The sequence below is a fragment of the Rhinopithecus roxellana genome, chromosome 9 (genome assembly GCF_007565055.1).
Source record: "Rhinopithecus roxellana isolate Shanxi Qingling chromosome 9, ASM756505v1, whole genome shotgun sequence".
NCBI lineage: Eukaryota > Metazoa > Chordata > Mammalia > Primates > Cercopithecidae > Rhinopithecus > Rhinopithecus roxellana.
Genome location: NC_044557.1, coordinates 63,173,724 through 63,200,233, shown reverse-complemented (window position 1 = coordinate 63,200,233; position 26,510 = coordinate 63,173,724). Strand labels below are relative to the sequence as shown.

At 35.4% G+C, this 26,510-nt stretch overlaps 1 protein-coding gene across 13 annotated transcripts in view; it reads right to left on the bottom strand.

Moving 5' to 3' along the window:
* Positions 1-26,510, bottom strand: part of VPS13B (vacuolar protein sorting 13 homolog B) — a 904,863-nt gene that overhangs the window by 599,849 nt on the left and 278,504 nt on the right. For all 13 annotated transcript variants that reach the window (XR_004059219.1, XR_004059220.1, XR_004059221.1 and 10 more), the window contains exons 18-19: positions 12,863-12,997; positions 11,899-12,072 (exon numbers count right to left, since the gene is read on the bottom strand). Coding sequence is in view for 10 of the 13 variants with exons in the window: in XM_010385612.2 (XP_010383914.1) it covers positions 11,899-12,072; positions 12,863-12,997 (309 nt within the window). In the remaining 3 variants the exon portion in view is untranslated. The remainder of the gene's footprint in view (positions 1-11,898; positions 12,073-12,862; positions 12,998-26,510) is intronic.

Genomic DNA, 26,510 nt, shown 5'->3' with positions numbered 1-26,510 from the left:
TACTTCATTACTGCCCTCTGCCGGTGGTATCACTTCCCTTTAATTCTCCCACCATACATTAAACCTTCATAAAATTATTTCTGATCTGCCTCTATATTTAAACCACCCATAGCCAAAAATATCCTAGCCATCTGGAATTAAGTAAGACTTTTAGGAAATAAATTGTGCTTCAATGTAGAACTCTACATTGTTAAAAGCACACCCTTTCAGGTTATCTGATTCTGACTCTATGCTACTCTGCACCTTTCATTGCCTTTACACTATTTTACAAATCAGTAAATTATAGATAACTGATAGCAAAGCAAAATAATTCTTGACTGACGGTGGGCAAATTCTGTCAGGCAGATGTTCAATTGATCTCATTTCCCCATTAAGGAAAAAGCCAGTTTGTTCATTTCCAAATCTATTTTAATATTACTGATCAACAAATGCCTCTTTTTTAAATTCTCCTTTATCTAGTTGTAACATATGCCTGGTTCTCTCATTAATGATGAGTTAAATAAAATCTTTAGCACTTGTCTAACTTATATATCTATATGAGAGTTATGATTTTACATTTAAAAATTATCCTTTAACAGACTGAAGCCAGACTACATTTTTCCCCATAGAGCAATTCAGAAATGAAATATGTACCTGCAAACAATAGGGCTATGCCCAAATGGCAAAAATAATTTCCTTTGGACCAGCCTATATTTACTGAATACCTATCATACACTAGTTATGGTTCCCTGCCATTAGGAACTCCCAGCTTCATGGGGAAGGAATCCTATAAACAGTTAAGACTATTTGCAGCAGAATACAGTGAAAGTGCTATGGTTGTGCTTAGAAGGCAGTAATTAATTGGGAAGGGAGGGGAGAGGAAAGGGATGGGGAGGAGGAAGAGCAAAAGTCAGAGGGAGGTGAAAATAAAACAGATATATCCTTAGTAAAACACTTAAACTCTCACATATTAACAGACAACTGAGTCTCACTTGCAAAACAATGCAATGGTATAAGAATGATTTCCATGTATACCGGACTGAATAAAAGGAATGCAAAGGCTGTCAGTAGAATGAGGTTTTTTCTTGAGGGGATAGAACAACTAGGAGAAGGGGCAGGTAGCAAAGACTGATGTGCATTTCACCCCTAAGCGTTTTGTAAAGCAACTCCTATGGGTTCACTACAGCTTCTACTCCTCTTTTGGCCTATATGAAAGCTACTATACAGCCAACTTCAAAATCTGCACAGGATCACAAGGTTAATGTCATTGGATCTTAAACACAAAAGCTATGAGTTGCAAAAATAAAAACTCACATAGAAAACATATATTATATTCTAAGTAGAAAATAAAATAATAATGGTACCTTTTTGATCCATATAAAACATACTTTAAGCAAATTATGAGACAGTCCATATTTTCTAGTGAAGTTCACCTGCAGCCCAGTATACAACCCAAATATTTTTGTATATTAATTTACTACTTATTAATGAAGCTACTATTTACTCTCAATGCCAGTTTACTTTTACTATACAAGCAGTAAAAAATGCAAAAAATTTGACCTTGTGCTATATAAATGAGGGAAACTGGTTACCCTTAAGGCTCAAGGGATTTCTCCCTCTGGCTTCCTTCCAGAATCTGGGACCTTTCCAAGGAAGCAAGCGAAGTAATTTCCTGTTGCTATTGCAACTGTTCCTGACTCCTCACATCATAGCTTCCAGGGTGTATTTCAGTGTGGAAGGAGAATAACGAAACTATGTAAAGGATTTGCTCCTAGCTTCAGAAATGCATAATCACAGGTTTGCACATTTTTACCTTGAGACAAAATTTAAGGTAGACACCACTAGCTGGGATGTCGAGATTAAGCAAGGAAAAGAAAGGACTGAGAGAAAAACCTTGCATTTTCAATGACTGGTTAATATAGGGTACTATTTTGAACAGAATAATTAATACTTAAAATCCACATTATGCTTTAAAGTTTACAATGTATTTGAGGATACAGTATTTAATTTAATCTTCACAGCAATCTTAGTAAGCAGATAAGAGTATCTCCATTTTATAGATGACAAACCAACACTAGGCCAGGCGCTGTAGCTCACGCCTATAATGCTAACACTTTGGGAGGCCAAGGTGGGAAGATCGCTTGAATGTAGGAGTTCAAGACCAACCTGGGCAACATTGTGGGACTCTGTCTCTACAAAAAAAAAAAAAAAAACCACACACACACAAAATTTAGCCAGGTGTGGCGGCTCATGCCTGTAGTGCTAGCTACTCGGGAGACTCAGGGAGGAGGATCTCTTGGGCCCAGGAGGTAGAGGATGAAAGCACCACTGCACTCCTTCCTGGATGACAGAGTAAGATCCTATCTCAAAATAAAGTAAAGAAAAAAAGAAACCAATACTCAGAAAGGTTTACTTCCTCAAAGTAACATAATGTATAATGGATGAAGCTGAACCCAAAATATAAGCCTTTATATCATTCATTCATGCAGCTGTAGTTGTTTACATGCTTACTCCTCATTAGAAGTTGATTCACTGTAGAAACTTTGATGCATCATTGTAGTTCTACGCACAAAAAAATATGCAATACTTGTTAGATGAATAAATGAATGATTATGCTAAAAAAGTAGAGCAATAAAAATAGGAGAATGGCAAAGAAATACTGCAAGGTAGTGCTTTAATAAAGATAAATTTGAAAATCAACTACAACACAAAGTAATTTCATGATTTGAAAAAAGAAAAAATATTTTAAACGTGTATATATATATGCTTTGTTTTGTGTAAACATTTAAATATACACCTGTATTTAAATAGCTGTTAATTCCCTTAGTTACTATCCTAGCTAGAACCTGACATTTCTAGTACCTGAAAATATTGTTTTTACAATAAAATATTTATTAAACTTTTTGGGGAAAAAAAATTAAAATGCATATGACAAAGAGTTTACCATACCTTTCGTCTTGTGTTTGCATCTCTAAATGGCAAAAAACCAATATAATTTAAGAAATTAGTAGTATAAAAAAATTATCTGCACTAAAAATGTAACATTTTCAAAAGGCAGTGTCCTTACAATTATCATAATCCTTTAGAAATTGCTTGCATTATGATTAAAAAGTACTTACTTCCTACGTTCCCACAACTAGTTCGTGTGTTAAAGAAATCAGTAAACTTACTTTTATGCGTAACATCTTTAACATTTGCTCCCCTTTCTGGGCTTGTGATTAAATGTAACATTTTGAAATCCCAAAGTTCTGAGAAAAGCATAAATCCTTGTCTCACAGCTGCTGTTTGACTGTGGAAACACATGCATTTTCTTTTCAAGCATCTACCATCAAAACTCCCAAAGGGCTTGGACTGGAGAACACCTGCATCTCTTCATTTAGTTCCAATAACAGAGCCTAAACTCCAAAATTAGAAAAATAGACGCTCTGTTCAGCTGTAGTTACATTTTGCCCCTAATTCCCGTGAACAAAAATGCTAGGAGCATGAAATCATTCAGGCAAGCTCTGTCATCAAGAGGATAAGATTTTTTGCACCAGAAGCCCAGTGGGAACATGATAGAAAACTGGCAACAATTACAGATAAAGTACATAGTAAAGTCCTCAGGGAGGAAAGAGGAAATGTAATAAGATAGATGGGTATAATTTTTACACATTTATGCCCAAACCACAAATGTGAATTGTCTTTAATTGCTACAATATATAAGCATTCTTACTCATGTGTTCTGTCAAAAATACTAAACATATAACTTCAAGGCAATTCGCTTATTTCTACATTAGGAGCAGAATTTTTTGAAACCAAAACAGACATTCTCTACAAATTAAAACTTACAATATAAAATACTGTCTCCATTTTTAAAACTCCTAAACAATATATTCTAAACAACCAAGTCCAAATGGTGAAACAAAAGAGTGTGTCTGTTTGCTGGTATGTTTTAATCCAGAGAAAGAACTACCTCCCAATGTAACAGTAAATTCACAGAGATTAGAATTGTAATTGTGGCTTTCCTTTCCAATAGCAATGATCAAAAGTTTCCCATGTTTGATGAGTAAAATTTTAAATTATTTTTAATTTATTACAATTTGGTAAAGTTAAAAATTTTATATTACTTAATTCTGAAACAAATTATACAAGATAATACAAAGACTGGTTTACATTGGCATTACATTTAAAGATACTTTAAGAAGAACACTTATTTTAAATTATTTTAAAATAACATCACAATCATATAAATCTACTTTTCTTACCTTAGTAAAAAACGTTATTTTTAGTTCCATTATATTAAAAGCAAAAATAGCATGTGCATCTGAATTGCACAAGTGACTATAGCTAAGCAGATACTTTAAAAGGTATCCACGGCCGGGCGCGGGGCCTCAAGCCTATAATCCCAGCACTTTGGGAGGCCGAGACGGGCAGATCACGAGGTCAGGAGATCGAGATCATCCTGGCTAACATGGTGAAACCCCGTTTCTACAAAAAAAAAATACAAAAAAACTAGTCGGGCGTGGTGGTGGGTGCCTGTAGTCCCAGCTACTCAGGAGGCTGAGGCAGGAGAACGGCGTAAACCTTGGAGGCGGAGCTTGCAGTGAGCTGAGATCACGCCACTGCACTCCAGCCTGGGCAACAGAGCGAGACTCCATCTCAAAAAAAAAAAAAAAAAAAAAAAAAAAAGGTATCGTCTTCGTTAATGGTGGACCAAAATCAATTAGGTGAAATTTCATAGAAATAAGTATAAAGCTTTCCACGTAGGTTCATAAACTAATGTAGACATATAAAATATGTAAACATGTCTTAAGAGTAGTTGGTGTGAAAAAGATCCACGGTTTCCAAGTAGCATACAAACTCAAGACAAGTAGCAACTGAATAGAAGTCCCCTATACAAATCTGAGAAGTACATATATTGTACTTTGTGGTATGTGGAGGACAGTGTTAAATTTTAGAGTAACATTTTAAAGAAGACATTTTCAAACATGTAGTGGAAGTAGTCGGTTTGACAATCTGAAGACAAATCATATAGAAAATTACTGAAATATATGATGTTTTACCTAGGATATTTAATTGGTGGAGTGGTAGAAGCTTTTGTAAAACATCAACCTTGTGCAGGGAAGAAAGAAGGCAGAATTGAGGTAGTGCTGAAATTGACAGTATTAAAAGGGAAATAGTGCCATTAATTGAAAGTGAATAAAGAAGCATGAAATAGGGAATAAAAAATTATACTGAGTTTAGTTTTGAATGTGTTAGGACCATTAAAATATCCAAAGAAAATATTTAAGAAGCAGCTGAAATTTGCAGTCCAGATCTCAAAAGAAAATAAATGGACAGAAAGATATAAACTTATGGTTGGTTGCTGAAAACAGAAGTATTGATTAGATCATTCAGATACAAAGACAGGGTCAATAATATAATCTTGGTAACAACCTACATTTAAGGAACAGAAAAAAGAAACATCTTTGAGGAGGGGAACAAAGCAAGGAAAACCAAGAAATGACATTGTTCTGGTGTCAAGAATTGTGAGGGACCTAAGACCATGCACTACCACAGTTTCATGAAGGCTGCAGAAGACAAAGATCTCAAGTCACAGATAAGGACGTTATTACCTATGGCACAGGAAGCAACACCAGTATCAACATATTTGCATCTGTTCCCTTTGCCCACAAGTCTCACAGAGGTGATGGTGTGCAGGTTTCTTCAGATGGCTGCCTGTACATGCAGTGAATTACGTAACAGGAGATGAACCCTAAGTTAAGGAACCAAATGTTTTATAACAGTAAGCATGCTCTCTCTTTGCTCCAGAATGAGACATGATATTTGTCTTCCAAGGCTGTTCACTATAAGAACATCTTTGCATAGACAGTCCAGAACAAAGGGCAGTCAGCACCTCCATTCACAAGAAGTGCAAAAACAGAAAAGACCTATCGATCAGGGGGTCCCCAACCCCTGGGTCATGGACCCGTACCAGTCCATGGCCTGTTAGGAACTGGGCCACACAGCAGGAGGTGAGGAGTGGGCAGGCAAGCAAGCATTACTGCCTGAGCTCTGCCTCCTGTCAGATCAGCAGCAGTATTAGATGCTCATAGGAGCACAAAGCCTGTTGTGAAATGTGCACACAAAGGATCTAGCTTGCACATTCCTTACGACAATCTAATGCCTGATGATCTGAGGTGGACAAGTTTCATCTGGAAACCATCCCCCACCACCCAAGTCCTTTGAAAAATTGTCTTCCATGAAACAGGTCCCGGGTGCCCAAAACGGTTGAGGACCACTGCTATAGAGACTTGTCTCTGAATACTTAGAAGCCAAGAGAAACTAAGGATTGAATAGAAAGGGTATGATCAACCATAGCAGTAAATGCTGGAGACTAAAGAGGATGAATACCAAATGACCAAATGAAAGGAAGGAAAAAAAAGGTAAGAAAGGTAAAATAATATGTGTTGTCAGGTATGTTTCAGGCTGATACATTATTTCATGTCATTTATAAGAATAAAATCAGACCAGGAAATGGAAGTTACAGTCCAGTGAATAAATAATCTAATAGTAATTAGAACTATCTTACAGAGGAAGATACTGGTAGATATTTTCTCTAGTGGTAGATACATGCAGAAGGAAAGGAAGAGGAGGAAGAAACAGAAATAGAGAAAAGAAAAGGAGGCTAACATGTATTAAGAACCTACTATTTAATCTGTCAAATTTACACCCTTGAACATCTGTCATAAATGTTCATTCATTTATTCATTCATTCAACAAATGATTTCTCATGCATTCTTTGTGCATTAATCAATGACAGGTCCTGGAGATAAAATGGTAAGCAACCAGTGATTAATTCTGCCCGTATGGAACTTACTGTCAAGTGGTAAAGACATATATAAATATACACCATCTTAACAGCTATGAAAGAATGTAAAAGAGGTACTTAATTAAATTGAGTGGCTTGGGAGGGAGTAGGGAAAAGGCAGTCACAGAAGGCTTCCTTGGATAAATAGTAGTTGAGCTGAGATCTTGAGACCAGAAAAAACAGTACATGTAAATACATAACCACCACAGAGAAAATCAAGAAAGGCCAGCAGAGCTAGAGCAAATAGAGAGCAGGAGACATGTAAACAGAACTCCTAACACTGGCTTAGAAATTGAAATGACGGGCCAGGCGCAATGGTTCATGCCTGTAACCCCAGCACTTCGGGAGGCCGCGGTGGGTGGATCACAAGGTCAGGAGACTGAGACTATCCTGGCTAACACAGTGAAACCCCGTCTCCACTAAAAATACAAAAAATTAGCTGGGCATGGTAGCGGGCGCCTGTAGTCCCAGCTACTTGGGAGGCTGAGGCAGAAGAATGGCATGAACCCGGGAGGCGGAGGTTGCAGTGAGCCAAGATCATGTCACTGCACTTCAGCCTGGGTGATAGAGCGAGACTCCGTTTCAAAAAAAAAAAAATTGAAATGATGGCCTAAATTCTTTTGATTCTAAGCTAATAGTAATTCATGGTCATTTTATATCCCTAAATAGCAGACACTTCAAAATTTATTTACACATTAATACCATGATTAACAAAGACTCAGAACTCTTTAGCAAGCAGAACCTGCTACGAATCATACGCAAAATATAGCATAAGAAGAGCCAAAGTCTGTATTAAAAAGACAAGGGAGTCCGGGCACAGTGGCTCATGCCTGTAATCTCAACACTTTGGGAGGCTAAGGCGGGTGGATTACGTGAGGCCAGGAGTTCAAGAGCAGCCTGGCCAACACGGTGAAACCCCGTCTCCACTAAAAATACAAAAATTAGCCAGACGTGGTGGTGCGCCTCTGTAAGGCATGAGAATCACTTGAACCCAGGAAGCGGAGGTTTCCGTAAGCTGAGATCGTGCCCACGGCACTCCAGCCTGGGCAAGGTTCTGTCTCCAAAAAAAAAAAAAAAAAGGAGGGGAAGAAAAATATTTAGAACCCCATTTTTATTTTTATTTATTTTTGAGACAGGTTTGCATTCTGTCACCCAGGCTACAGTGCAGTATGCGACCTTAGCTCATTGCAACCTCTGCCTCCCAGGCTCAAGAGATCCTTCCACCTCACCCTTCCCAAAGTGCTGGGATTACAGAGATGAGACACCGCACCTGGCAGAACCTATTTTTAAATGTTTTACATATATCAGTTATAGTCACCAAGTGCTTCTACCTACGAAGGAACCAGAGAAGCATCTATTTCCCTATTTGACCTGTTGTATCTATACAAAACTAAGAAATGTGACATTAAATGGTTCCCCTGAGTAGTAACCATAAATACAGAATGTGTGCTGGCACATTGTATTCTAATAAGAGCATTCAGCTCCTTTGCTGTTAATCAGTTTGTCAAGTACAGAATGCAATCAAGGAGGGAAGAGGGGTAAGTGTAAAGGGAATTGCTGAAACTTCAAAGACAAAGCAATGCTATAAGATGACAGTGTGGCTCTTTTGACAGTGCTTAATATAAAGTAAAAAAGGAGATCCTTTACATTAGGAACTTTTAAGACTGAAGGATGCAGTGTTCAGTAAGGTGGATTCTAAGGTTAAAAGAGAAAATGATAAACAGCCCAACACCCAACATGGTGGGAAAATGTACAGTTAGAAGTTCCAAGTTCTAGTTCAAAGTCTGACTTGCTAGGCAATTGGACAAGTCATTGAACTTCTAGGCATCTATTTCCTCCTCTGCAAGACACAAATTATATTTTCTCTGCCTAAAACAGTTTTGATTTGTAAGCAAATAATTTACACAAATGTGAATTTTTAATTGTAAAGTACTGTTTTTACGAGTTTTACTAATACCATTAATATTTCTTTCCATCATAATTCCAAATCCCCATTAATAAAGCTGTCCATTCCCTCACATTCTCAAATCACAGTCAAAAGGCTGCTTAGGTAATTAGCTCCTCTAAAAACTCACTTTCTAATTGACTTTTACATAGCATCTGCAACATTTGCTGGTCCCCAGTTTAACCATCCATCCCCCTCAATTTGAGTATATGCACAAGGGGCAGCTGTCTTCCACACGTCATGCCATGACCCTAAAAAAGCCAGTTAGTATGATCATCATTCAGATTCTATAAGCTCATGGGAAAAGTTCATTAACAACCTCACCTAGACATCTATCTGTTTGTGAAAACACAAGCAGAGACCACTCATGCTGCCCTTTAACTGTTCACCTAAAAGATTTAACCACCTAAAATCTTTTTCTTCCCTTAAGCCTCTGAAAAGATTCTTGTCTCTATTTCATTAGATGCTTCAACTTCAAAAACCAAAGAAAAGTAAATGTAATCATCAGTTACTTGCTTATTCATTCAATACGTATTTATTGTTAGCTTATGTACCAGGTACTGGTCTACACACTGGGAATACAGCAGTGACCAAAAAGAGACAAAACATCCTGCCCAAATGAAGCATAACATTCTAATAGCAGGGGAAACAATCAACATTATAAATCATTAACATATATAGTATGGTAGATTCTGATAAGTACTAAGGAAAACTAAAGAAGTATAGAGAAATAAGAAGTGTCAATATGTGTGTAGGAGACAGAGAGAGAAATTTAGATACAATGGTCAGGAAAGTACTTGCTGAAAGTATAATATTTTAGTAAAGTCTTGAAGGACTGTTAATGAATTATTAATTTTTTCATTTAAGATTTACTTATGATTTGTCTATAACATCAGTCATACTCACATACACACCCAATTTAAATCTTGTTACAAGAACATAAGATTAATCCAAATTATTTGAAAACTGGCATACTTATTACAGTACTTATTAGCGCTCTAAACCATATCATAAATACCTAAGCCATGAATGTGGGTGGCAGTTCTAGGGTGGATGAAAAATTTAAATTTAAAAATGCCCCAAATAAACTATGTGAATGTAGTGTTAAGTTAAAATATATTACATTTTAGGTTTAAAACATACCCAAAGGAAAATTTTCAAAGCACTAAATACACGATCACATTAAAATCTTACACACAAATCCATAAACATACCATTATACATAACACTAATGTTGCAGATTAGGTGAATTTCCTTAACAGCAAGAAAAAGTTAAAACTTTATAAATATTATAGGTGTCACAGATAATTTTTCTTATACCAGTTTACTTTTAGAGCCATATAAAAAGTTAAAACCACAAATAAAATGTTGTGACCCTAGAAATGCATTTAAATTACAAAAGATAATATAAATATTGTTAGAAGGACAGATTATTTAAATACACTCAACTTATTAATTTATTTTAATTGTATATATGGTAAAGCAAATATTAGGAGTTCCTGTCTAACTCAAGAATTTTCTTCAGTGACAAGATTCTAGTAAGATTAATCTCTTCTTAGGTATCAAAATTGTAACTGAATGGTCTGGTCATTTTAGTATCATCTTAGGTTCATTATTTGAAAACAAAAATTATTATATGGGTAATTCTATAAAGAAGTTTACTAAATAATATATTTAAGGAACATGATTAAATAGGCATTAACAAAGCCATGATATTTATCCACCAATTCCTTCTTCCTATAACCATGTTAGACAAACCACATAGGCCAAATCTGGCCCACTTCCTGCTTTTATGAAACACAGTCACATCCATTCATCTAAGTCTTGTCTGTAGCTATTTTTGTGCTACAACAGCAGAAATAGTTGAGACAGAGACTGTATGGGCCATAAACCCTAAAATATTAGCTGTCAGGCCCTTTAATAAAGTGTTTACCAATCCCTGCCTTAAAACATCGGTAAAATCTTTTCTCTATAGTGACAGCCCTACTTTGGATCCTAGAGTCATCCTCTAGTCATTCGTTCTTTATGGTTCCATACCCATTCTTACTAGGCTGAAATCTTATTTTTGAGGTGTGCTGTCCTTAGAAGCATGCTGACAGACAGCATCCTTAGACTCACCTTTCAAATACTAATTTCCAGTTTTCAGTGTGGATGCCACTCAACTGCAAATATTACCATAATATATTCATCTTTCAAATGTTTTGTGTCCCTCTATATATTTACTTGTGTACTGCTTTATTCAATATTCACCTCTACATAGTCTCTGCTCAGTTAATTGCAAATCTTTTCATAGTTTCTACTTGAACATACTAGTGCTGAACACACTTTCTATAAGCTACAGTAGTTATTGAATAATGTTAATGAAGCTCTACTCTTAAGCAACTATTTGAAACTACTCACTGGCCAGTTACTTCTAGAGAGAAAATGTGGACCACCTATCTTTTAAAACAAATGTCTATATTACTATCATGTTGCTAGCCTCATTGACTGAACACCCTGACTTTGCTAACCACATACTGGCTAAGTGAATTCATGGCTGATAGTGATCTCTACCTATCATACATTTTTCTTTTCTCAGTCTTCATTGATCCTTCTGATACCTCCTCTCAACATGAGAGGTATAGCTCTGCTATTATGGTGTAGAATAAAATGAAATAGACTCTATTCAAAGTGTTACCAGGAAAAAAAAAAAAACTCTAAAAAATGAGATAATGACCTCTGAGATTTTTTTCTCAGTTCTACCATCAAATCTTTTCATTCCTAAAAAATTATAGAAGGTAAAAACACCTAATTTACACATGACAAACTGTGGGTTACAAAGTGCTACCATCCCTAGAAAGTCTGCATTATAATGATATGCTATATTTTAAAACTCAGTTGTTCCTTATATAGGTGAATCTGAAGTTAACCACTCTACATACAGCTAAATTCTCTCATATAAATAAAATCATTATTATTCATAAACACATTTCAATTAACAAAAGTGATACAAAAATTCTTAATCTGAATTTTGAAAAAGCACAACTGCAGAGAAAGCCAATTGACAAAAATAGCTAAAAAAAAAAAAAAAAAAAAAACCAATTTTAAAAGCCTTTCTGTAAAAAAAAAATGCAAAATAAGGGAATAATAATAGGTTTGTACTTACCAGAATTGTGGCAGTAGTCAATATATTGTGGAACTTGGATTGTGAAGGCCATCAAATCTGGAGCTAAGAGAGACTCTGGCTTTCTACTCTCATTGAGCCACTTGGTGCCATGAAGGTCTTTAGTGTCGGAAGGACCCTGAAGCAAGGGAATCAACTTCTCTTTTCCACTATCAACTGAATAGAAATATTTGTAAGACAATAACAAAAATAAAACATGAGTCACTTGAGAATGTTTGATTTTAAAATATACTAACACCATAATATAACATTTCTATTTTATTTGATATTAGCTATACATTTAATTATACTGAGTTTCATAAAATGTAAAGCATTTTTAACTCTTAAGTTTTCGTATTTGCTAATGAATGCAGAACATGTCCAGAAAAGGTTATAAAAGGAAACAACACACTGTCTTCTAAAAATTAAATGAAATCTGGACCTTTATAAACTTACCTTAAAATCAGTTTGCACTGAAAAAAATCACAAATAGTTTTAAAAATATATTATGAAATAAAATATTGGTAGGAAGGTAAAGTCATTTGCAACCAAAATTTAAAAACAATTGGGTCTCCTATTTAATTATATTATAACAACAACTTTTTAATTTAATTTAAAGTGTCTTTTATATATATGTGTGTATATATATACACACACACACACATACACACACACACACACACACACACACACACCCCTCCTATTCCCCCAAAAAGTATAATAAACATTCCTTTTTCTCCCTCATAACCATTCATAAAACTCAGTATGTTTCCCTAAATAAAAATTAATTTGTTAAAGTCAAGAAGTATCATCCTGGTACAATTAGAAAAATTTCTAAGTAAAAATTTAAAACGTCTGATTCACAGAAACAATGAGTAAATTCTTGTTTCAGTAACGTTCCTTGTAAAATGCAAGGCCAATTCTCCTATACAGGCAATAAAGTTTTACACGGTCCAGCTGCACATACCTGGGGCTTTGGCACAAATTTTTATTGATCCCATGGTCCCAGAGGCACATTTGACCAATGATGTGCTGCAGTACTTCAATTCAACATTCTGGATTGAGCCTTCAAGAGTTGGCAGGAGATTCTTAGATTTCACACCTAATAAAAGAAAACTGCAAATGTACTAGCCGATTGAATTTAAATAATTTTTATACTCCTTCACCAAGGCATTTAAACTTAATTATACTTTAACTATCTACCTCAGATGTTCTTACAGTATTTGTGTTAGGTTTCATAGTTTAGTGTTTCAGAGGTGAAAGGATGCAAATTTAAAATAAATGGTCTGAACTCTCATAACTATACTTATGCAGTCAATTCTTGATTAGTTAAGCACAAGAAATAAAAGTAAATGTACAAATACTTTTAAAAAATAAACAGTTTTAAAAATCATATTTGGTTTTAGAAAACAGAGTAAGATTTTTCTTTTTAAAACAAATTTAACTTATACAGTCGAGTTTAATTTAGGTGAAGACTTTATTATTATTATTATTTTTTTTTTGAGACAGAGTCTCGCTCTATCACCCAGGCTGGAGTGCAGCGGTGCAGTCTCAGCTCACTACAATCTCTGCCTCCTGGGTTCAGGCAATTCTCCTGCCTCAGTCTCCCTAGTAGTTGGGATTACGGGCGCGTTCCACCAGCCTGGCTAATTTTTGTATTTTTAGTAGAGACGGGGTTTCACCATATTGGCCAGGCGGGTGTTGAACTCCTGACCTCAGGTGATCCACCCACCTGGGCCTTCCAAAGTGCTGGGATTACAGGTGTTAGCCACCGCGGCCTGGCCTTACTCAGGTAGTTTTATGTTTAAATGTCTCCACCTAGGCCGGGCATGGTGGTGCACGCACCGTGGCGTGATCCGCCGTGGCAAGCGGATCACGAGGTCAAGAGATCGAGACCATCCTGGTCAACATGGTGAAACCCCGTCTCTACTAAAAAAGAAATACAAAAATTAACTGGGCATGGTGGCATGCACCTGTAGTCCGAGCTGCTAGGGAGGCTGAGGCAGGAGAATCACTTGAACCCGGGAGACAGAGGTTGCAGTGAGCAGAGATGACTCTGTCTCAAGAGAAAAAAAAAAAAAAAAACTACTTGAGTAAACAAATTCTCTGAAATATCTTGGTCAGGTGAAATGAGGAAACAGAAACAAAATACAGATCGAGGATGCCTTATCCAAAATACTTGGGAGCAGAAGTGTCTTGAATTTTGGATTTTGTTGAATTTTGGAATGTTTGTATTATATATTTACCAGTGGAGCATCTCCACTCTGAAAATCAAAAACCAAAAATGCTCCAATGAACATTTCCTTTGAGAGTCACATTGGCTCTCAAAAAGTTTGAGATTTTAGAACATTTCAGATTTTGAATTTTCAGAGTAGGGGATCACTCAACCTGCAGCTCAAATAGCTCCTGTGTTAAAATACAATAGCTTATAAATAAAATTCACTTGCTCTGTGTAGATAAATAGGAAGCAAATAAATTTTTATCAATTAACCAAAAAGGTAGATATTAAAATCTTTATTATCTACTAGTTGCTAAAGGATATAAAAGCACAGAAGGTAGTGATTCCCATAAATAAATGGTTAGAAAAACGTAATCAAAAGGGAGAACCTCATTTTGATCCTTAAGGGTAGGCGAGAATTATACAGGCAAAGAAACCTTAAGAATATTATACTGACAGTATGGATAACCACCACTAAAATGATGATGATAGTGATGATGATGATGATGATAATGACAATTAACTCTAATCAATTAACATTTACTGAGGACTTCAGTATGTGTTATGTACATTTTCTCATTCAGTCCTTACACCAGGCCTGTATTATAGATATTATTATTATCTTCATTTTACAGATGAGGATACAATAGATCAAAGAAGGTAACTAATTTTTGCCCAGAGGACAACAGTTACTATGTGAAAAATCTAGGGTGTTTAACACAATCTGATCCCATCACAGAAGACTTCGTCACTACTTTGCCAACTATTCATGAAAACCCACCAACGTAATTTCGTCTATTTTTCCCTTTCCACACTTTGGTTAAATAAATTCCATCCTTTGTTTTTGAAGCTTCTTTAACTATGTATGAATAGTTAAGAAGATCATACACTTTCTATGATAGTTGTATTAAACATTCTAAAATCCTTGACTTTAAACTTTAGGGTATTCAAGAAGACTCATAATCTCTCAAAGAAATTATGATTCAGTCATTCTGAGCTATGGCCCAGAATTCTGCTATTTAACAAGCACATTAAATGATTTGCAAATGGTTAGAGAATGTTATCCTGAGAAATACCTTGTCCCAAATCAACCCTTATGATACGGTTTAGCTTTGTGACCCCACCCAAACCCCATGTTGAATTATAATCTCAAGGTTTTAAGGGAAGAACCAGGTGGGAAGTGACTGGATTATGGGAGCAGTTTCCCTCATGCTGTTCTCATGATAGTGAGGGAGTTCTCACAAGATCTAATGGTTTTTAAAGCATGACACTTCCTCATTAGCTGGCAATTCTCTCTCCTGCCACCATCTGAAGAAGGTACTTGCTTCCCCTTCGCATTCTGCCATAATTGTAAATTTCCTGAGCCCTCCCCAGCCATGTGGAACTGTGAACCAATTAAATGTCTTTCCTTTATAAATTACCCAGTCTCAGGCAGTTCTTTACAGCAGTATGAGAATGGACTAACACTTGAAGCTATTAATTTGCTATTTTGTATTTTGTCTTTATATAATTGTGTACTGATTGGTTGCTATTTTCCAATATTTGCCACCTGAATTGTGTCCATTTGAAGTGGTATCCATTATCCTCTGAGAAGGAGTTCTAAACCTATGGTCTATAGCACACTTTAAGGAGTTCATTACACCTATGAAATGGTATCTAAAACTTTATTTACACATTTTAAAGCATTTTTTAACAGATTCTCAAAATTCATGTCTCAGGAAATTTTAATATCTCAGAAAATTAAATGATGCCAAAAATGCTAATACAATCATCATCATCGTAGTAGTAGTAGTAGTAGTAGTAGCGGTAGTAGTAGTAGTAGTAGTAGTAGCAGCAGCAATAAAAGCAGCAGCAGTAGTATCAATAATAGTAATCATAGCACTTAACATTCACTGAGCACTTACTGAGTGCCATGCATGATACCCAGTTTATTTTATTTATTTGGCACACACAAAATAATCCTTAGGAGCTATTACTATTTTCATTCTATATATATAAAAAAAGGATTGGAGAAATAAGGATTTTGCAAAGGCCCAAGTCAGAAAGTGGCAAAGCCTGGATCTCATTTTTCTTTATAAGAAAGGATGCTGAGCAACTCTATTTAACATCTACTGTATTTGCAGGGAGCTATAATCAATGGATAACTTAACCTGTTCCAATCACTATGTTAGATGATGAGACAGAAACAGAACTTAATAATACCCTGCCCTCCCCTGGCTCTTATGCCTTAGGGTCAGACTCTCATTCAATACTAATTTTTCAAAAGAAATACAGGAAACCTATATAGTAGTCAGCAAACAAGAGCTACTGAAAGATTCCCTAAAGAGTCATTGATGGTGTTCAGAACCAAAAATCTCAATTAGTTTCTGGTATATACAAAAGCAAAAGAATATGGATAGACCAAATGAGTTTCTTTAAAATTATTTTATAACACGGCTTCTTTTACAGTTTCCTAAACTTAATAATAGCTCACTGTAATCTCGAGCCCCTGGGCTCAAGTGATCCTCCCATCTCAGCCTCCTGGGTAGCTGGGACTATAGGTATGTACTCTACCACACCTGCTTTTTTTGTAGAGACAGGGTCTCACTATGGTGCCCAGGCTAACCCTAATCCTTTTTCCACCAACCTTCTTGCCCTCCATAATTCTTTAAGACTCACTGAGACCTTTCCCTCAGTGTCAACTTTCTAGTGTTCAGTAATCAGCTTATGATCACTTTTGTAGTTATGATGTACATATTAAAAGATGAACTAACAAGAAAGATCTATATATCTCTGTGGAATTAAAAGATTAAGGAGTAAAACCATATGATTACTTCTGTTCCCCCACTGAAGTCCACCAAAAGACTATTAAGAAATTATTTTAAGGCACTAAACTAACAAAGAACCAAAAATAAAAAGACAAGAGCCAAATAGGCCGCTCTCAAACAAGCAAGAGCTATCATCTAAATTTGGAAAGATGGATATCTGATGAACAAGTAGCAATGAGTAGCCTTAGTAGAACAGAGAGAAGTGCCGGTGGGTAATTAAACTAATAAGCAAATTTATCCTGCAATAAGCCCCAGAAATATAAGAATTAAAAAGAGGCCACGCAGCACTGAAGGCAGGGATGCAGTGAGGTTAGAAAGATGAGGAGGTGACTAAAATTTTATCTAGTGACCACAGATTATTTTTCTTAATCCATGTAGAATCCTCTCCTCTAATCCATGAGTGTCAGTAACTACCTGACACTCACCTGGCAGAAGACTAAAGGGTTTACTTTGGAGAGGTTAAACCAGGAGGACTCTCAACTGAGAAATATGAAATACAACCATATGCTAAAAGGGAGGAATTATCTTAGAATCTGGATTCTGGATTCCTGATAATGAAATCTCCCCTTCCTTTACTAAGTACCAGGCTTAGAAACCTCAAGAAGGAAATGGACGGCTTTCTCTCTGTAAAAACGAGCAAGCTCAAGAAAAAGGAACCATGACACTGATAATCGATTATCCTCAAACCAAAAATGAGCTGTGTGTCCAATTCCCCTACAATCAACAAATTCCAACCTCACACAGAGGTTTCAGTTATTTTGTACTTCATTCTGCAATATGAAGGATCGTTAAATATTAGATGGAAATCACAAGTGTGACAGGCAGATATTATTTTAAAACATAAAGAAAAGGAACATGGGGTAAACAGACAAGCCAGGAGCAAAAGAAAACTTCAAATAATAATAATAATGATTTCTGTCCTCAAAGAGAGTACAGAAGATACTGCATTAGGAAATGAACATTTATTTAAAATATACAAACAACAAAAACAAGCACTTAGAAATTAAAAATATGATGCTAATTATCTTTAATAAATAGACTGGAAAATAAAGTTGAGAAAATCTCCCATAAATTAAAACCAAAAAATCCAGAGAATGAAAATGGAAGAAAAATGAAAATAAAATGAAAAGATCAACATAAGCAATCCAATATCTAAAAAACAAAAGGTCTAGAAGGAACTATTAAAAGAAAATGGGGAAAATAATCAAAAACATAGTTCAAGAGTATTTCCCAAACTGTAGAAAAGGAGTTCCAAATTTAAAGTGTTTACTATGTATCCAGTATAACAAATGAAAAAAACACACACATAAACTCATACCACCTGAACATTAGGGCTAAAGAGACACTCCTAAAAGCTTCTGACATAAGACAGACACATACACATAAAAACAAAAACAGGTGACAAAAAAACAGGTGACAAAAAAAAGAAGTAGAATGGCATCAAACTTCTCAACAGAAATGCCAAAAGCAAGAAGACAATAATGTGATGCTTTCAAATTTCTGTAGGAAAATCACTCCCACCCTAAAAATCTATATATAGTCCAATCAATTACATATAAAGATAAAATGAAGATTCATTCAAACATGTCAGACCTGAAAAAAGTTTACTTCCTATACCAGGAAGATAACCAGAGGATTTTGCTCCACCTAAAAAAGAGAGTAAATCAAGAAAGAGTAACATATATGGTCTAAGAAACGGGATTCAACAGGAGAAAAGGAAATCCCAGGAAAATTATAAAAGGAAATTTCAAGACATCTCTATAGTAGGCCTAGGGAACAAAGAGAAAAGCAGGAGGAAAGAACATTTAAAAAAACAATGACTCCAAAAATTGAAAGTAATTATCTCATGCACCTGAAGGCATTGAGAGAAGCTATGTTTATGTCAGAGTTTGGGGGAATTAATTAAAAATAAGTACATAAAACACTAATCAAGCAGTAACAAAAAAAAGACAGTTAACTCCAAGACAGTTATTAACTCCAAGAATACAAGTTTTATAAGAAAAATAAATGCAATGGTAGCATATTCTAACTCATACATACATGTTTACAATACGTTCATACTTAGTACAGATTTAAGCAAAAACTGTGATATAATTACACTCAAAGATTTAGGAAAAGGAATAAGAAATAGAGGCTGTGAGTATTGGCCCTAAAAACTAAATCTTCTATGACAGGCAGAATAATGGCCCCCCCAAAGATGTTCATATGCCAAATCTCAGGACCGTGAACATGTCATATTATTATGGAAAGGGAAATTCAGATTCCTAATCAGCTGGCCTTGAAATAGGGAGATGATCCTAGATTATTCAGGTGAACCCAATGTAATCAGAAGACTCCTTAAAAGTAGTAGGAGGAGGCAAAAAAGAAGAGTCAGAGAAAGAGATGTGATGACAGATGCACAGTCATAGAAAGGAAACATTGCTGGCTTTAGAGACGGGGGAGGGGGTCACAGGCCAAGGAATTCAGGAAATTTCTAAAAGCTAGAAAGGACAGGGAAAGGGGTTTTATCTTAGAGCCTCTAAAAAGGAGCCCTACTGACACCTTGATTTTAGTCTGAGACCCATTTCAGTCTTCTAAACTACGTAATTGTAAGAAAATAAATGTGTGTTGTTTGAAGGCACTAAGTTTATGGGAATTTGTTACAGCAGCAATAGAAAACTAATATATCCTCATATTCAATAGTAAGTATGTAGATAACATCGACATACCCCTGCCTAACACAGAGAATGATTTAGCTTTTAGGGCCAACACTGACTTTCTCTATGGAAAAACATGGGAAAAACTATCACAAGAACAGAAAACCAAACACCGCATGTTCTCACTCATAGGTGGGAACTGAACAATGAGATCACTTGGACTTGGGAAGGGGAACATCACACACAGGGGCCTATCATGGGGGGGGGGGGGGGGGGATTGCATTGGGAGTTATACCTGATGTAAATGACGAGTTGATGGGTGCTGACGAGTTGATGGGTGCTGATGAGTTGATGGGTGCAGCACACCAACATGGCACAAGTATCATATGTAACAAACCTGCACGTTATGCACATGTACCCTAGAACTTAAAGTATAATAATAATAAAATAAAATAAATAAATAAATAAATAATAAAAAATAAAAAGAGCTTTATTAGAAAAAAAAAAAGAAAACTGTGACAAAGACTACTATTTAGAAATTTAGAGGTATATATCTAAGAAAAAGTTGAAAAATGATTGTCTCTAAAAAGCAGTAAGGATGACAGGGGGCCAGAAGACTGCTCTGTTTGTTACAAGCCTTGCAAAGCTATAATTTAATAAAATAAAACAAAAGATTGGCCGGATGCAGTTCATGCCTATAATCCCAGCCCTTTGGGAGGCCAAGGCAGGAAGATCACTTGAGCTCAGGAGTTTGAGACAAGTCTGGGCTACATAATGGGACTCCATCTCGACAAAAAAATTAAAAATTAGCCAGGCATGGTGACACACACCTGTGGTCCCAGCTACTTCGGAGGCTGCGGTGGGAGGATTGCCTGAGGCTTCAGTGAGTCATGGTCATGCCAATACCCTCTTGCCTGAGCAACAAAGCCAGACCCTGTTTGAAACAACAACAACAAACGACCATCCAAAACATTCAAACAGCCAGGAGCCATATTGATACTGGGAAATAACAAAATCACAGGAGAGTGTAACTATAATAAAGGTTTCTGAAAGAGGAAAGAAGTAAATTATTTTAAAAGATGCATTAAAGAGATAGTCAAGAGCTTCCAAATCTTTTATACTATATAGTAAGAAGTAAGTATTATCCTTTCAGGGGAAGAATAAAAGGAGAAAGTGAAATGAGGGGAAGATTTAGCACATAAGAAGAAAGTGAAAAGCCTAAATAAAAGTGGCTTGCTAGGAAATACTAGTAAGACAGGTGTACCAAGAAAGTTAGTTAGTTCTAAGATTCAATAGGTGACAAAGACTGTAAAAATCTCCCTCTGAAAAGAGAAACTTTAAGAGACAGCACACTTAAAAAGGTAGAGGTAGTTTTATTATTGTTGTTGATTATAATGATTTTAACATCAAAAAAAAGATATAGTGACCGATTCTAGGGTTAAGTCAAAATACCCAGGTAAAAAGCACTTAGTATTTTCAGCAGAACATAAAATATAACCACTGAAACAACATGAAACAAAAAGTAATCTCAAAAGTGCAACTCACAGTGATCATTAAATGACAGAACTGAACTTTAAATATTCACAAGGTACAAAACACAAAGTCTGTTCAGTAGAGCTTAATTTTCTCTCTTTTTTTTTTTCTTTTGAGACGGAGTCTCGCTCTGTCGCCCAGGTTGGAGTGCAGTGGCACGATCTCGGCTCACTGCAAAGGAGCTTAATTTTCATTGTTCCACCTCTATTGGCATCTCAGAAATCCCTGTCCATATTGCTGTAATCACCAGCAAAAAGACTCAACAAGCAATTACTGACAAACATGTAATTCTTTTTTTAAACAAAAACAATGGCAAATAAACATTTGACAAGTAAAAGTTCAGCTTCACAGTGACAGAATGATTTTTAAATGCCTCAATTTAAAGCAATACAGTTTGCCGCCTTGTTTATGACATAATTCTTAATATAAAATAAATACATAAAATATGCTTCTAACTCTTAAATTATATAAATCACAATCTCTCCTACATGTCTTTGTCACACTAACCACATATGTTCTTAGAAAACTTATTTGCATTACTAATAAGAATTAACCTCACTGACAATCCCAAATGCTGGTGAGGATGTGGAGAAACAGAAACTCATTCACTGTTGGTGAGAATGCAAAATGGCTACAGTCACTCTGCAAGACAGTTTGATAGTTTCATATAAAACTAAACACACATTTATCATACCATTCAGTATTCACACTCTTTGGTATTTACCCAAAGGAGGTGAGACAAGTCCACACAAAAACCTGCATACAGATATTTATAGCAGCTTTGATAGTTGCCAAAACACAAAAGCAACCAAGATGTCCCTTAGTAGGTGAATGAATAAACTATGGTACATCCAGACAAGAAATATTACTGCTAAAAAGAAATGAGCTATCAAGCCATGATAAGGCACATTACTAAGAGAATGTGAAAAGGCTACATTCTTGAAAAGGCAAAACTACAGAAACAGTAAAAAGACCAGTGGTTGCTGGGTTTGGCTGGTGGGGGATGGGATAAATAGGTAGAACACAAAGAAATCTTAGGGCTGTGAAATATTCTATATGATAGGATAAGGATGGATACATATCATATACATTTTCCCAACTCCATAGAATATACAACACTAAGAGTAAAATCCAAAGTAGGCTATGGACTTGAGTAATTGTGACACATCAGTGTAGGTTCATGAAGGTAACAAATGTATCACTCTGATGGGGGATATCGAAATTGATAATAGGGGAGACAGACTATACATGTTTTGGGGTGGGGGTATATGGGAAATCTCTGTACCTTCTTCTCAATTGTACTGTGAACCTAAAACTGCTCTTAAAAAAATTAAATTAAAAAAAAAAAAACTCAAAAACTCAAGTGACTTGTTCCATTATAAGCTTATTTACTTAACTTTGATTGATCTACTATGTCGTAATTCCAAATGTGGGAATAAGAACATTTCTGGGTACAAGAGACTAGAAAATTAAGTATTTTTATTTGGAAGGGGACAGAGTTTGGTTCTTCAGAATACAGAGGAACTTACAACTTCTAGATATAGTCTCACAAGAAGATTCGATAACTCGCATTGGTTAGAAAGGGGAGGATCAGTAGACTGTATGTGGACTTCAAAGAAGGGATCTAGTGATACCATCCAATTCAATCTAGTGATCCTCCCCTTTCTAGCCAATTAACCTATTCCAAATAGGTTAATACTATGCCTCAAATATAATATAAGTTCAAGAAGAAATAAATTTTCTCTATCCTTGACATCTTCACTACCAACTGCAGGAAACTGAATAATTAACATATATGTTGGCAGATCATGCCATTAATTTATTTTCCCTCTGGTTGCTTTTAAAGGTTCATGCTTATCTTTAGTATACCAGAGTTTCACCACAATGTGTCTACTTAGAGGTTTAGGTTTATTTTTCCTGCTTGGAATTTATGATTCTCAGGTCTGAAGATTCACATCTCACATCTATTTTGTCAGGGGTAAGAAAGTCAATAAATATTGCTTCTCTCCCACTTTCTAGTTCTGAGAGTTGATAGAAATAATCTTTTCATTCTAGCATCCATATCTGTTGACTGTATTTCACATATCATCTCTATTTTCAATGTTGCATTCTGGGAAACTTCTTTATAACCACCTTCCAGTTCACTTATAGTATCTTCGGCTGTGTCTAATCTGCTGTTTAATCCATTTAATCCATTAAGGACTTCTGACTTCCAAAAATTTTTTTCATTATAAAAATTCTCTAGTCCTTATGATAGTATCTTGTGTCTCTCTTGTAATTTCAATTCCATCTTTTACTTCTTCAATTACTTTTAAAAAGTATTTTATACTGTTTCTGATATATTATCTGACATTATAGAAGTTGAATTTGGCCACTGGAGGTTTCTGCTCAGTCTTGCTCTTGGTGAATTATTTACTCAAATTCTTTGTAATTTTAGATTATGAGTTTACATTTCACAAGGCTTTCTTTTTCACATCCATTGTCAGATGTAAGGGTATGTGCCACAGCAAATACTTGTACTTACCACTAAATACTCAGGGACATAATTAACCCACTAAGGATCACATTTTAACTAATTAGTTCAGTAGTTCCTAGGTCAGGCAAGAAATTAAAATCTGAATGAGGACAGAGTTGTGGTTACAAAATCTCCAGGAAAGCATCCTCTCCCTTCCCAATCAAGGCCAACACAAAGAATCTTCTTTGTTAAATCTGGAGTGAAACAGATTTTTGAAACGGTCTACCTTTTCACTAGTGCTTTGAAGTTATGAGCTTACTGAAGTGGAACGTCGCTTCCAATTCCTCCCTTCTTGCCCACACTCCCTTCTGGTAATCAAAATCCAAACCCACTGGTTAGTGGGGTTGCCATAGATCATTAGGGGAACCCAGAAAAAACATCAGTGCCTACTTCCAACACTAATTTTCATTTTCTCTTTGTTTTTTAAATTTTTTTAGAAGTCTTGCTATATATTTCCTAAGCAAAAAGTAGCTTATACACGAATTTTCTCCTAAGATTTTATCCAAGATAGAAGAGGAAGAAAAATGTAATTTCTGAGGTTAAATACTGCAGGATATGCAAAGAAATTAAATACATCATGAGCCCAGAAATTTATTAAACTACTCTAAGTTTTCTCGTCTGTAAAATAGGTATAAATCACAGAGTAATCGTGAGCACTGAGTAGAATAAATGGACAGTGGTTAATAGTGCATTTGGCAGGTAAATGCTCAGTAAATGTCAGATACTATACTGTCATTATTCTACTATTAATATAAACAATACAAGCTGGGATTAGAAAAGTTCAGTTCATATACATTAAAAATTAATATGGGACTTTACTGAAAGATACACTAATCACTAGACCTTTACTCTAGTAAAAACTCTACCATCAAAAAGCTGTATAATGTTGCATTTAAAACTTTGTAGCCCAGTTTCTTCACCTGAAAAGAGTGAGGGACTGGATTTGGTTATGACTATGATTGCTTTTATCTCTAAAAGCCATGATTATCTACAATGGATCGAAGACCATAAATATGACAAAATGGAATATGAAATAAACAGTCTTTCAGGTAGTAATATAGTCATGTACCTTCAACATTTTTAGAGGCAAAGAAAACTTACACTAATTAATTAAATGAAGTAGTTATATTTTTGAATATACAATAGAAAAAATATTCACTAGGCAAAGTCAGGTAGTGATAAAAGCTGAGACAAAATTTTAAAGGAATAATTATAAATACTTTAAGCATGGCTAAAGAAGCTAAATGACTAGCTGAAAAAAATAAAAGAAGTCATAATAAAGACAAAACTATACTTTAAAGAAACATCGTGTGTATGTGTGTGTGTGTGTGTGTGTGTGTACAGGCACGTATATGCACGTCTGTGTTTGGAAGGAGTTGGTAAAGAGCACACTGGAATAAAAACAAGTACATTACTCACTATGCACAGATCATTCTCCTTTCTTTAGTTTAACTCACTGTATGCCACAAGGCACTCTCACTAATGCCACAACACAAAATTGTCATCCTACAAGGCTAATTACCTGACTATGAAATTAAGACTCCAACAAGCTATTTTTTTACTATAAGAACTCTGTGTGCAACCAAGATTCCAATCTTACTACTTCAGTCAAAGCCCTTCAATTCATGATAAAGAACTACTGCACAAAATTCTAACCTATTTCTCACTTAAGTTTAGAGCAAGCAGGTGCTGCTATGGTTTGAATATATATTCCCTCCAAAACTCACTTTGAAATGTAATCGCCCACTAGATTTTCATCCTAGCTTAAGGATGCAAGTTTTGTCTGTGCCTAAGCATGATCATTTACTAATGGTCACTCATGTGTGGCGCTACCTTTGATTCATATGTCTTTTATTCTCTTTCTCACTCATTCATTCAATAAATATTTACTATGAAACTACTCTATACCAGACTCAGCCTGGAGTTAGACAAGTAAATAAGACCGATTCAGTCTCTTCTCTCATGAAATTCACAATCTAGTGAGAGAAGCAGTCATGAAAAAAAATTACACAAATATATACATATTCAACATTGTGAAAAATGCCAAAAAGAAGTTAGACTGCTATGAAAATGGAGGGAAACAATCTGAGAAAATTCTGCAAATCACTTATCTGATGAGACACTGGTATCCAGAATACATAGATAATTGCTAGACCTAAATAACAACCAAAAAAAAACCCAGTTCAAAAATGGGCAAAGGACTTGAATAGACATTTCTCCAAAGAAGATATGCAAATGGACAATAAGCACATGAAAATATGCTTAGCATTACTAATTAAGAAAATGCAAATCAAAACTACAAAGAGATACTACTTCATACCCATTAGGATGGCCACTATTTTAAAACACACACACACACACAAAATAACAAATTATATCCAGGATGTGGAGTAATTGGAACCCTTGTATATTGTTAGTGGGAATGTAAAATGGTACAGTGAAAAACAGTATCGTGGTTCCTCAAGAAATTAAACATAGAACTACTATATGATCCAGCAATCGTACTTCTAGGTATACGCTCAAAATAATTAAAAACAGAGTTTCAAAAAGATATTTGTATACCTGTGTTCATAGCTTCATCATTTATAATAGCTAAAACATGGAAGCAACACAAATTCCAAAGGATGAATAAATAAGCAAAATGTGGTATATACATACAATGAAATTATTAGTCAGCTTTAAAAAGGAAGGAACATGTAGATCCAGCAAATGTCATAGTGGTAAGGATCACGGGTTTGGTTTTGTTCATATATCCTAGAAGCCAGCAACCCAGAAAGGCCAATGGGTGCAGACAGAAAAAAGTATCCCAACCTGCTCTCCTTAGCCAAAGGACCAGAAAGACGTATCCTAGCAAAACAGAACATGTTTAGGCAAAAACTGGTCTCCTCGAGCCAAACGCCACTCTA